The sequence below is a fragment of the Anser cygnoides genome, chromosome 23 (assembly GCF_040182565.1).
Source record: "Anser cygnoides isolate HZ-2024a breed goose chromosome 23, Taihu_goose_T2T_genome, whole genome shotgun sequence".
NCBI lineage: Eukaryota > Metazoa > Chordata > Aves > Anseriformes > Anatidae > Anser > Anser cygnoides.
In genome coordinates this window covers 5,676,906-5,689,341 of record NC_089895.1, presented here as the reverse complement: position 1 = coordinate 5,689,341, position 12,436 = coordinate 5,676,906, and the positions used below count along the sequence as shown (strand labels likewise).

Sequence of the window (12,436 nt, the reverse complement as noted above, 5' to 3'; positions counted from 1 at the left end):
CTCAACGTGCCTCGGGGACAAAGGAGCCCGCTGCTTAATGTAACCACTGGCAATCTGGTCACTGCCTGCGCTGGGTTTGCCTGAGCCTCCATGCTGAAAAAAAAAACCTTGTCCTTATTTTATTCTGCCTCAGTTTCCCTGCCAGCAAAGGGAGGAAAGCCAAACGCCCTTCCCAAGGGAAGAGAAGGGTTGTAATTAAGTCGACTGTGTGAGGAGCTCTGACAGCCGCAAGTAGAAGCAGTTGCTGTTATAGCAGCTAATAATTCGCAATTGCATTATGTGTTCTTTTGGATCTCTTCTTCACGTAGTTGCCAGAGGTAACGGAGCCCTTTTAAGTCATTTTATTGCTTTTAATGCCGGCTTTGGTGCTGTCCTTGCCTTCCGTTAGCACACGCGTGGTTGTGTCAGAGCTGACAAAACCCAGCAGAACCGTGGCCGAGGAAACTGTGACTGTTGTTCCACCACGAAGAAAAAGAAGTGTCAAAAACGCAGGCAGGCCTCGCAGAGAAACGCGAGCTGATCCCTTCATGCCTCCACCGCTTGGCAACGCGGGTTTATTTAATCCCGAGCTTTGTTAATCCACGGCGTGCCTGCGTGGTGCTGCAGCCAGCGCCTCACCCGAGGATCCCCCGAGCTTCCCAAACACGAGGGAGTCACTGGGTGCTCGCAGCGTCACCGCAATGCAGACGTGTATTAATTTAGCAATGGGGAAGCCAAGGGCTGGCTTAGGTGGCAGCTAATAATAAGAACAGAGTCGTCAGGCCTGCTGATTGCTCCCGTCATCACAAACCATCCCCTCTATAAGCCTATTTGTAAGCAGAGTCAGAAGCAAATGGTGAGTAACGATAACGTAACTCCAAGGGGCCTGTGGTTCACCTGTTGGAGCCAACGTCCCTCTCTCCAGATGTCATTTCCCCCCGGCTTTTGTCCCTCATCCCCTGCCAGCCCTGTTCTAACCGCATCCGAGCACGGCTTAAAAATCCCAGCTCGCTTCTTGGATGCGGGCGGTAATTCTCCTGGTGCTTGGGCTGTCTGCTGAGCGCTGGCAGGACCACAGGAGGGGAAGGGCAGATGGCTTCTTGCCACGGGCCCTGTTCTCCAGCCGTATAGGTTTATTATTACTCTTATTATTATTATTTTGCATCCCTTTCCCCAGGGGATGTCCAAATGCTTCTGGGAAGATTTTTGTCGCCTACAAATCGCGCTTCCGAACGGCTTCTCTAAAGCACAAAGAAAAATTCCCAATGGAAACCCCTCAGGACGGCGGGGAATCGCTGCTTTCTCCGAGCAAGGAAACTCGAGCCTCGTCCCCGCAGCTGGAAGGGCTGCGCTTTGCGCTCAACAGCTAGCAGAGGAGGTCGCGGGTGGTTTTCTCTTCCCGCATGACGGAAATAGCCCAGGGCCTGGAAAAGCATTAGCAGGAAGAGCGCGGCATCGGGAAGCACGAAGGGCACACGGCCAAGAGATGACTGCACAGCTTTTAGCTGCCCAGTAATGGGGACGTTGCTTTTTTTTGGGGGGTGGGCGAAGGGATTCGGCTCCCTCTGTTCGAGTCACTCGGTTTCCTGGCCGCATGGCTCCGCGTGAGTGAGGGAGCCCAAATCTGAGCATCCCCGAGCGCACACAACACTCCGGCTGCTGCCGAGCCTGGGGTCCTCTGCTTGTGCGGGAAGCCAGGCGTGCTGTGGACGTGGAAGCGCGGGGTTTCAGCCACCCACCCTGCCTCTCCATCGCCCTCCCGCGTTCCCTGGGACGGAGCGGTGGAGCTCGGCAGCAAGGGAGGGTGCCGGGGTGGCATTGCTCATCCCCGCGGAGTTAGTCCAGGTTCTCGGCTTGCTTGTGTGACTGAAGAGCCTTTTACCTCTGACACGCTGGTGGAAGTGGGTGAATTCAAGTCGGAAAGCAGTCGTGCTGAAACCTATTATTTCTCCAGGAAGGCGTGACCGACGGGCGCTGGCACCGTGTCTGTGGGCAGGGTGAGGACACTTGGAACCCCAGAAGCCCAGGGGCGGACTTAGGCACGTTGTGACCTCGAAGGATGGGAAATCAGGTGGCCGAGGATCTGATAGTACGTCTTTGCCCAAGCTTTGTCCCTCCACGGAGCACCGTGCCAGGCCTGCCAGGAGGGCTCTGTCACCACTGCTTTAGCTCATCTCCAGCGTGCTTGCAGCGTGCTGGAATAGCACAGATCACAACGAAGGTGTCTGGCGTGAGTGCACGTGGTCCTGGGCAGGGACTGCGGTGAGTTTGTGTGCAAGGGAGCCAGACCTGTTACTTGTGAAGATTTTGCTCCCTGGTTTCTCACAAAGAAAGGTCCCCAGCCGAGGAGACGAGGCGTACCAGAGAGGACACTGCAGGGTAGGAACTGGGCTCTTGGTTGAGGACTGAGACCCCTTTGTCTTGCACGTAACAGCTTATCTAATGCGAATGTGTGGCCGCACTACGCCTAACCACAGCTCTGCCTCACAATTCATCTCTCCAAGGTCTTCGTTCCCCCCACGTAGCTGGAAGGATGGCCAACTGTTCCCCCTTGCCTCCTGTGATGCATCTGGAACTCCGTCAGAGTCCTGGAGCTGAACAGACCCTGAGATCACTGTCCTTGAAATCAACCACTCGTGACCTTTTATGTCAAGTCTGCACAGCAAACACAAAGCTCGAGTTTCATGCTCTCCCAGCCACGGCCAACTGCGTTCATACCTTAGTGGATTCCAGACCCAAAATTTCTTCCTCCTCCACACAGAGGCCAAATATATCAACTCCTTTTCTTAGGGCACGATAAAAATGGGGAGTAAATTATAGATGCTCTCTCCACCTTCTGGCAGGGAACATGCTGCTAGGCTGCCTCGCTATATTAGCTTCTCGCTGATGTCTGCAGATTGAACAATGGCTGCTGTTGCTTTCCTGGAAAGAAAAGCAACCCCAGAAAACCCGTCTCTCTCTCTCTCTTCCTCTCTTTTTTGCTGGTTATTATGTCCAGCTATAAGAAGCAAGAAGAAACCGAGTGGAAAAATTGAATCTGGCAGTAAGAGGGTGATGCATGAAGGCACACGACTTCCAAACCCAGAGAACAAAAATAGCTGAAAAAAAAAAAAAAAAAGCCTGAAAGGAGCTCTTTAATTATTCCATTTCTTTCTAAAGCTTTGCCCCTGGCACAGCCAAGCTGCCGTTCCTATAGGGCAACCATATGTGTAGCAATAAAGCTCGGGCACCGCATTGTCAGAGAGAAGGGAGCTTCTTTTTTGGCCGTGCTTTCAAAGAGCTGGTAGCGGATCGATTGTGGCCAGAGCCCTGGGCGCGGGGAGGGCACGAGGGGGGCTGTGCTCCCGTAAGGAGCCACCAGGGTTTCATTTTCGGTCCAGCTGATGCGAGGGTGGGCGTTCAGCTCCCCACCCGGGGTCTGGAGGCTGCTCCCGGGGAGCTGCTCGGGGAGGAGCTCGGGAGAAGTGCTGGGGAAAAGCAGAGGGTTTGTTTTTTTTCCCCGCTTACTTTTTCAGTCTGCATACACATACTAAAATACCCTTTTCTGAACTGTTAAAGGGGCTTTACATTAATATCAGCTTCTTAATTATTTTTTTGGGGGCCAGCCCCTTGCTGCCCAGTGGCCTGGGGACCAAGTGTATACAGAACGACTGGGAAATGGAAGAGAGGGATGCCAGATCAGGTGAGCTGCGACCCAGGAGGGGAACAGACCATGACATTTCTGTGGAGCTGAAGCGTGCTCTGAAGGCATCGATCCGTTGTCTGACCCTTCTGGTAGTTTGCAAAGTCCCTTTCGGGACTGGTCGGGCAGACAGCAGGGACGATGCTGTGGGCTGGAGGTGGGTCTGCATTCGTGACTTTCCATAGTGTGCTTAGCACATTAACTTCTTCCCTGAGCGTCCCCAGTGGAACGGAGAGGTGTGTGCAGACGGCAAAGGCTGGCATTACGGTGTCATCCCAAGACAGAGCTCGTGCTTAAAAAAATGAAGTGGAGGAAACGAAGCAGATGCACTTTACTTGGTGTTTCTGCTGCTATCACAGAAAATTACACTTGTAAAGCCACAGCAAGCAGTTCCCTCCCTTTGCACAAGCGCACCCGCGAGCCCTGCGGCTGCAAAGGGCCGTTTTCAACCTGCAGGTTCTCGCTGTCTCACCTGCTCTGTGCTTTTTTCTTGCCAGCCTCCTCAGGGGTACAGCAGAAGGCCAGGGGTCAGCTCCCGGACAGCCCCGCTGTATCAGTGCAGCTTCAGGGACCCGTGGCTGGGGCTGGGGAAGGTGTAACAAATGCTCCGTGAAGTGCTCAGCAGGTAGCGGGCTTTGTAAGTACGTCTCACGGCGCAGCAGGAAGCAGAGGAGCCGATCGTAGGCAGCAGCTGCATTTCTTGCATCCGGTAGTTTTGAATGAAAGCAGATCCCAAGCTGTCCTCTGTAATACGCGGCGGGGATTAATAACCTCGTGTGCTTCCGCTGGATTTGGTGCTTGGCTCGGGCTGCGACGTAGCGAGCATCACTCGGCGAGATGAACCCAGGGCTCCTGGATGCGGGGAGCGGAGCCACGTCCTTTCCTCGCGCAGCTTTGGCAGGGCTTCGGCGTTCTCGCTGAGGTACCTCGCGGGTAATTTTGGAGCAGCGCACCTCCCCGCTCTCCGCTTCGGCCTCCCCTGTGGAAAGAAGGGAGGCTCTGCCCTCGTGTGTTGCCACGTGCGTGCCACGCGAGGCGTGCAGGGAGCGCAGTGCCCGTGGCCGTGTGACATCGGCGGGCCTTGGCTGTCACTCATCAGCGCGCGATGCGAGATGTCCCGGTCAGCTCGCTGCTCACAAGGCACATGAAGCCCTGGAGGGTGCTCGCGGGTAGAAGAGCTGCTCTCTCACGTGCCCTTTATCTGAAAATGCTGAAGATCTCATGGGTGCTAGGGAAGGAGCTGGCAACACCCAGCCTTCCGCCCCCACTCCAGTCCTGCGCGGGGACAGGCTCGCTCCTCAGTCCCACCCGGATTACTCGGGACTGTAGGAAGCGTTGGCTGCCTCGGAGCCGACAGATGGGGACTGCGCTCACCTGCAGAAGGTATTAGAAACGTTTTCTATTGAGGAACGCTTGGGATGGATGTTACGGAGTGTGCCGTGCGGGTCTGGTTAGCTGTAAGCTTGGTAAGGGACGTGCGGGTACCGTGCTGCTGGCCTGAACCCTCCCTCAGCTTGGAGTTTCCACTTAGGCTTTTTTTTCCCCCCCAGCTTTGTGACCTTTGGGGCTTTCTTCTCAAATTTATTCTCCTTTCTCTTGGAAGCACATCCCTTAGTGAGGGCAGTCACTGCCTTCCTCACTCCCTTACTGACTGCAGGCACCACCAGGCACGGGGTTCCTGTGTACTCCAGCGGCTCCTCGGGACTTTTGCTGTTCCCTTTGGTGCGTGAGCATCCTGTCCTTCCGCTGCGCTGGCAGCGTCGATTCACGTGGCCCTCAATCGCCTCCCTCCCCTCTCTCTTCTTTCACCTGGCAAATGCTCGGCGCCGGATTTTTTCAAAGCCCGAGCGTGAGATTTCGGGAACCACCATTTAAAATTCCGAGCCCGCAAGCTTCAGAAGCTGCTCGCGGTGGAATTTGCCTCGTGTATCCTTGGTGCACGGGGGCGGCGCGAGGCTCACCGCGCTGCCGGGTGTGCGGTTACAGCAAGAGCTGCCCAAGCCTCGGCGCGGCTCAGCAGCGAGCGGCTCTGCGAGGGAGCGCTCCGGGGTTCGCAGCGCTGGATGCCGGCCTCAGAGAAACTCGTTCCGTACCGCACGGCTCAGGCTGGGAATGGTTTTTGGAAATGGCTGAAGTCATGTTGGCGTTTCACTCGGGGAGGGAGGCGCGGTGACCTCTGCGGCTGGATCCCACCAGCCTCTTACGGTCACATCTGTCCAGTGACGCGGAAAGAAAACCGAGCGGATAATCGCGGGGCAGATTTATCCGGACGTGACCAGAGAGCCACGTGTGGGAGAGGGACTTGGGGTGTTCAATGACAGCAGGGCCGAGGGGGGTTTCTGCTCGGGTGGCGGCTCCTGAGGCTCAAGGGACAAAACTCGCCGGGTGGCTGCACTTGAGGCACAATCGCAGCCCAGAAAATCCGTTTCGGTGGTAGGGAGGGAAGCAGTTTGGGCCTGCCAACTAACAGTGCCTGCAGGATCAGAACAAGACTATTGCAGCACACCCGAACGGCCCCGTGACGCTGGCAGAAGATAGCATTGTCTCCATCCCTTTGGTCAGCCCCGAGGAATTCATTCTCCGCCAGGTGGGATCCTGCTTCCTAGAAGTAAGTCCCGAGCTTATGGAGCGGCAGGAAAAACCGAAGTGGGACGTGTGAACCCCTCCTCCCGTCACCCACCAACACTCATACCTCAGGCCCTCGGATCTTTCCTTTTCTGGGACGCCTTGGCTTCTCTCCCAGTCGTTACAAGCAACCGATTAATTATTTCTTTTTGCTGCTCTCGTTGCAGGGCGACCATCGATGAAGTGGAAACAGATGTGGTGGAGATAGAAGCGAAGCTTGACAAGGTAAGGTGGAGCACGTTGGTTTGAAGTGGGGCTGATGGGTTCCTGCTTGGGAATATGGCCCCACCGGCCCCTGAAAAGGGAACCCAACACAGGCTGCCGGGAAACTGTTGTGAAATACACTGAGCTTGCGCACAGGACCATGTCTCCCTCTACTGACTGGCACCTGTCAGGGCTCCTTCGTGATAGCCAAAGCTGTCGGGACAGGAGGTCCAGACTTGGGCTCCTGATGCTGCTTGGTGGCCTTCCCTGCTACTAACAGAGAAAAAAAAACGGCCTTGTCTTGAAGTGGGAGCTGTTACTGTAGAGCCCAACCCTTCGTTTTATTACAATATCGCTGCACCTTGCAGGGTGTGATTAGACCTTAATCCTGGCCTCTGAAATCCCATCCTGGTTTCCTGGCCTCGTCGCCCTCCTTGAGAGCGTTATTACCCTCCTTTCCCTGCCTCCTTTTCTAGCCCATCGTGCCCCAGAGCTGGCTTGTTGCCGTGTAACTGTGCATCTGTAATTATGGCTTGCAGATAACAAAAGGGCATTGCACTGAAATGTTAATTACAGATTCTCTGAAGGTGGGGTGTGCTCGGCGTTCATCTTCTGGCTGCTGGGATTGGCATTCATGGCGAGGGACGCAGTGAGGGTGGATCCTGCAGATGTTGCAGGGAGCTGGGCAAAGGGTGTCCCTTGCTTCTAAGGCCTTGAGGACGAGGGGACAGCAGGGCAGGGAGTGCTGAGGTGGCGTGGATTGGAGTCGGAGGCTTTTTGGTGGCTCCTCCGCCCCCGCTCGTCCTGACATCTGAGACATCGGCCAAGTTGTTTCTCAGTGAGAACAGAGAAATGAAGAGGAGCCAGAAGAGCTGTTGGCTTTTTCTCTGTGAGGTTTCCCAAAGCTAGCAAGGGAGAAAAATCCCGTGTCTGATAGAAAAATGGGCTTTGTTGAAGTCACAAGCCCTAGGCAAACCCGTGTCCTATAAAACCTATTTACTACTTCAGCTGCTAGAAATAGGCACGAGCTAACTAGTCTCACTGGTGAAGGCTGCAAAGGGATTTAGGCTGTCTGTTTTCCTCTGTGACAAGCCAGAGGCTCTAAGGACGAAGCATGGGGAAGCACGACGTGCTCTGATTGAAGCACGACTGCCGTCAGCGCCCCCGAGGTCGGGCACTTGGGGTGCCAGGGGCCAGCCTGGGGCGAGGAGAGCAGGCTGCGGGCACAGGAGCTGTGCGGGGCTCTCCCCTCCGGGCTGCTCGGTGCTTTGCTGCCGATCGATTTCAGCTCCTTCGGGTGAGGGCTGCGTTAAAGCAACAGACAGGTGCGATTTTGGTCTTCCCCTGACAGCGGCTACGGTGGTATCGTGGTCGTGCAAAGCGGGTGGACGTGCCCTTCTGGTCGTTCGCATCGTTCCCCTGTCGGCTGCAGAGACGAGCAGGCACAAGGCCTGGGAGCAGGGCGAGCGAGGCTGGAGTTTGTATCTGAAAAGCCGCTGGAGTTCAAATTCGTTTCTCTGAGAGTGACTTTGGACAAGGTTCGGTCATCCCCACTGATAATCCATCAGCCCTGGCCGGCCCAGGTCCCTCCTGCGCGCCCGCTGGGTGCGTGCCTGGGGCAGCCCCCGTGGGGCTTGGCGGGGATGCTGCTCAGTGGTGCCCTGGGAGAGCAGCGAACTGCGAGGACCTACCCCGCTTCTCTGCCTTCTGCTGGGCCTCTAGCACGTAGTTTATAAATGATCGGCCTTTTAGCACCTGTTTAAAATGCAGGTAAAGGGCAGCGTAACCGACTCATCAAGGGGAACACCAAGTATCTGGGCCGGGTGCTGTTTCAAAGAGATTTCCTTCGTTTTCTCCCATCTGCAAAGCCGTCACTGCGCCCCTTGGGAGGCTAAGGGAATAGAATGCTGATCAGCGCAGGGAGAAATAAAAAATCCAGCTCTTAAGATTTTTTACTGCGCTTTCTGAACTTCCTGTGCTTTTTTTTTTTTTGAGATTTCGCTACTTTGCAGCCACAGGCAGAAAGGGAGATTTCCATTAACGTCCAGACACGGCTGCTTTCTTCCCTCAGCTAGAGTGACTTCAGGTTTTCCTGCCACTGTCACAGACGCGCTTCCTACCAACGCTGCCCAAGCTCTCTGACGTTCCAGGAGTTTTTCGAGGGCTAGGAAATGCGATTGCAAAGTGTGCTTGTGCTGAATGGCCTTCAGCTACCAGTAACACAGCCTTGGCCACAAGTGGTTGCACAGAGGTATTGTAGAAACCGCCACGTTGCAGAATAAGCTGGATTTCCTTTCCAGAGGATCTGTCCAAACCCCTAGTGTCCATCTGGGCTCCAGATGTGACAGGAGCTGTGTCTATTCGCCCTCCTCCTCTGGGCTTGGATGGGATAGTGCGAGTCTGCTGGCTGCCAGAGCTCTTCTGTCAAACTGCGTGGACAGGGGAGCCTGCGAGTGTGAAGGAGCGAGGTCTGCACACCCTGCGTGTACGCAGCCGTACCCTGTGTGGCTTTGTGTGTGTTTATATATCCAGTCAAATCCTTGCAGAACTGCAGGGAGAGGCAAACAGGCTTGTTCTGCAATGCACGTGTATAAAATGTGACTCAGCACACACCCCAGAGCCTGGTGGCTGCACAAAAAGAGCACCGAGCCCACATCAGTTCACCCGTTGCCAGCAAGGCAAACTTGAGCGCTCCTCACTGCCAGCCCGGGGTGAGGCTGGCTGGCAGGGGGGGATTTCTAAAGCCTTTGATCCCTACTAAGATTAACATCCCTAAAAGCTCCTGGATTGTGAGAATGGAAAGCTTCAGTTCCAAGTGTTGGTCATTGTCAGTAGCTAAAGTTTTTCACTTAGTTAAAAAGCCTGGAACCGTGATGATTTAAAAAAATGCTCTGTGGCCATCCTTAAGTTGCAAGTCTCCTGGGCCTTTGGTTTATAGATTTCTCTTGTTTCACTTAACCTTTTACAAGGAGCTTTGGGTGAATGATACGCCAAAGGCCACGATGCCGCAGCCTTTCCAGCCGGTTCCAGGCCTGCGGAGGCAGTTTGCTGCAGCCGGGATGTCTGGGAATGTTCCCGGCAGCTGTTAAATTATCGCAAGTTAATCAGGGCTCCCTGGAGATGTATGCCCGCGCTGCAGCAAACCTCTTCCAAAATGAGGAAGCTGCCCCATTTTGTTCCAGGGAGCTTCGCTGGGGTCATAACACGGGTGGCGATGGGAACCGGAGCGCGTGGCTTGCTTACTGCTGTTAACACCATGTTCCTGAGGACACGGCCCCTTCCAGGGCTGTCTGACAGCACGACGTACCCTGAGAAGTGAGGTGTGCATCCCCATTTCTGCCCCGTGCAGTCGGGGTAGCTCGTGTAGCCACAGCAGTAACCCGAGCAGCATCCTGCCCTGAAGGTCTTGCACCACGAAGCCCAGCCTGGCTGCAGTTTGTGTCATCTGCCTCTCTGCTCTCTCCTCGTGCAGCTGGTGAAGCTATGCAGTGGGATGATTGAAGCAGGCAAGGCCTACATCACCACAAACAAGCACTTTGTCAGCGGAGTCCGGGACTTGTCGCAGCAGTGCAAGAAGGATGAAATGATTTCGGTAAGTTGTCCTGCGGGACGGAGGATGGGACACAGCGAGGGCCAGGGAGCATTGAGCTTCGGGGTGCTGTGCATGGACTGTATGTCCAAGACCTTTGTACTGTTTAAATAGCCATTTAGCATGAGATTTTATATTTGGGGGAAAGCGGAGACCCTCTGTGCAGTGTTGAGGATCAGAGTGACATTCATCATCTGCAGGGAGAGCTGAACTGTTAAGAAGCCACAGCGCTGGCAAAGTAATCGCAATCTGGGTCAGTAAGCAGGGGTTATTTAGGAAGCAGAGGTAACCAGCCTGCGGAAGAAACAACTGGCGTGGTGGTTCGAGCACTAACTTGGAAGGGACGGGGAGCCTGTGGCTTCCATGCCAGATGTTTATTGAAATACCTTGCCAAGTGACAGAGTGGCTCTTCAGCGGCTTCATGCGAGTCCCTCACAGCCCACTGAGCCCCTGGGGATGCAGGGCAGCTGCTCCTATTCACTGCCAGTTCTCGTTACCTTTCTTTTGCAGGAGTGCCTCGACAAATTCGGAGACAGTCTGCAGGAAATGATCAACTACCACATGGTAAGTCACCGCTTCCTCTTACCTCCTTGTGTGCTGATTGCAACCTCTCACCCCAGGCCCTGACTAGCTGTCTCCTGCGGTTGGCTTATTTGGCTCTGCACAAAGGTGGGATCCGTGAAGGCAGTGTCTGCCAGGGTCCTGTCCCTGCACGTTGGGTAGCCAAGAGAGCTGCAAAGGGCTGCGAGATGTTGTCTCTTGCAGCGGCGTTGAATGGGATGAGCTGTGAGCCTGTTAGAGCTCAGGGGTGATCAACGCTGGTGCATCCTGTGCTCTAGGAAACTGGGTTTCCACGGGCTTGCAGAGCAGGTGCCACGTAATGAGAGGACACGTGCAGCTTTGCACGGGTGCCTTTTGGTTCATTTCAGACCAAGGATGTGCAGCCAGTATATAGAGAGATGAGGCTGGAGCCCCCTTCATCGAAGGAAAGTGCGAGCTCACAAAGTCCTGCAGTGCAGATGACTTGTTCTTTGTGGATAGCACAAGGATTTGTAATGAGGCAGGGTCCTGAGGAGCTCTGGTAACTCAGGGCTTCAGCTACGAACAGCTTGCACGCACAGCCTGCTTGCCGTAGGTGTGGAACACGCTCTGGAGCCTGGCGTTCAGCTCTGTGTCACTTGGACACCGGCAAGGCTGGGAATGGGCTGGAACTGAAGGACCGCTTTGTTAGCTGATGCTGTGAGCAGGTGTGGGGAGCTGGGTGCAGCTCCGTGCTTAAGGACAGCACAGGACATATTAATGCCACAGTAAAATGAAAGGAAGGAAACGTCCAGACAATGGCTGAGTTACAATCTGCCCCCCCAGACATCCAGCCGTGGCATCTGTAAGCCTGGTGGAAGAGGAAGGTTCTTCATCCGTGGTGGCTCCATGCCAGGACCACAGCGTTGAAGGCTGTAACTTGCTCAGAATTTAAAGCACAGGTGCTTTAAAGCGAAGGAAGCTTCAGGGTGCCAGCACTGGACTGACCCACTTGCACGCCACGATAGCCCTGTCGCAGGGCATTAGGCGCGGTGCTTGCGTTTGGGAGGCAGGCTAACCCCGCGCAGCTGGAGGAGAAGCTGCATCAAGTCCACGGAATTATTTCGTGAAGCAGGTGGGAAGACTGTCTCCTAGTGAAAAATGACGGGGAAAAAGAGGTGCTGCACACACGGCTCTCTGAGGACTGTCAGCAGTTGGGAACAAACAGCTGCCCTGCAGTGCTGGTGGGGAGGGGAGGTCCAATAAACCAGAGTGAGCATCAGCAAAAAGGGGCGATTATGTCCAAGCAGAGGAAGTCAAACCCTGCTTCTCTGATGCTGCTAAATTTCCCTCTGAAGAGGTAAGGCCTTTCCACCAGGGAGGACGTGAGCCCCCCAGCCTTTACCCCTCCGTTCCCGGGATCGTTTTGCAGCTGCACTGCCGGGGGCTGGCTGAGGGGTGTGCGCAGCCCAGCCTGGAGGCAGCAGCCCCAGCCGGCAGGCTCTGGATGCCGACCGCTGCCTGCAGGCTCCTCTGCGCCAGCTGCACGGCTTCCCCTGGATCCCCGCTCGCTGCCAAGAGTGGCACTTTGGGGATTGCTCTTGCCTCAGCCAACTAAGAAGCAGAAGGACTCTTCCCGGGGCTGCCAAATCCCCAGCTGATGCGGCGTAAACCTTCCCGTGCACCCCACCCTGGTCCGCAGGGGTGAGCTCCCCGCTGCAAGCGAGTCAGGGGCTGTAAAAGGCGATATTTCCCTGCCACCAGCTGCAGGGATAAGGGGAAACGTGCTTCAGCCCTCCCTCCCCCCGGCCTTTGGAGAGCATCCTCCTCCCCTGGCT

The 12,436-nt window shown here is 55.3% G+C and overlaps 1 protein-coding gene across 7 annotated transcripts in view; it reads left to right on the top strand.

The window, feature by feature from the left end:
• Positions 1-12,436, top strand: part of ACAP3 (ArfGAP with coiled-coil, ankyrin repeat and PH domains 3) — an 82,547-nt gene that overhangs the window by 31,777 nt on the left and 38,334 nt on the right. For 4 of the 7 annotated variants that reach the window (XM_066981895.1, XM_066981896.1, XM_066981897.1 and 1 more), the window contains exons 2-4: positions 6,454-6,511; positions 9,963-10,082; positions 10,590-10,643. In XM_066981895.1, the coding sequence (XP_066837996.1) occupies positions 6,454-6,511; positions 9,963-10,082; positions 10,590-10,643 (232 nt within the window). Of the gene's footprint in view, positions 1-1,140; positions 5,045-6,453; positions 6,512-9,962; positions 10,083-10,589; positions 10,644-12,436 lie in introns of those variants that run through there. The other 3 variants (XM_066981890.1, XM_066981892.1, XM_066981891.1) reach the window with 3 other exon arrangements.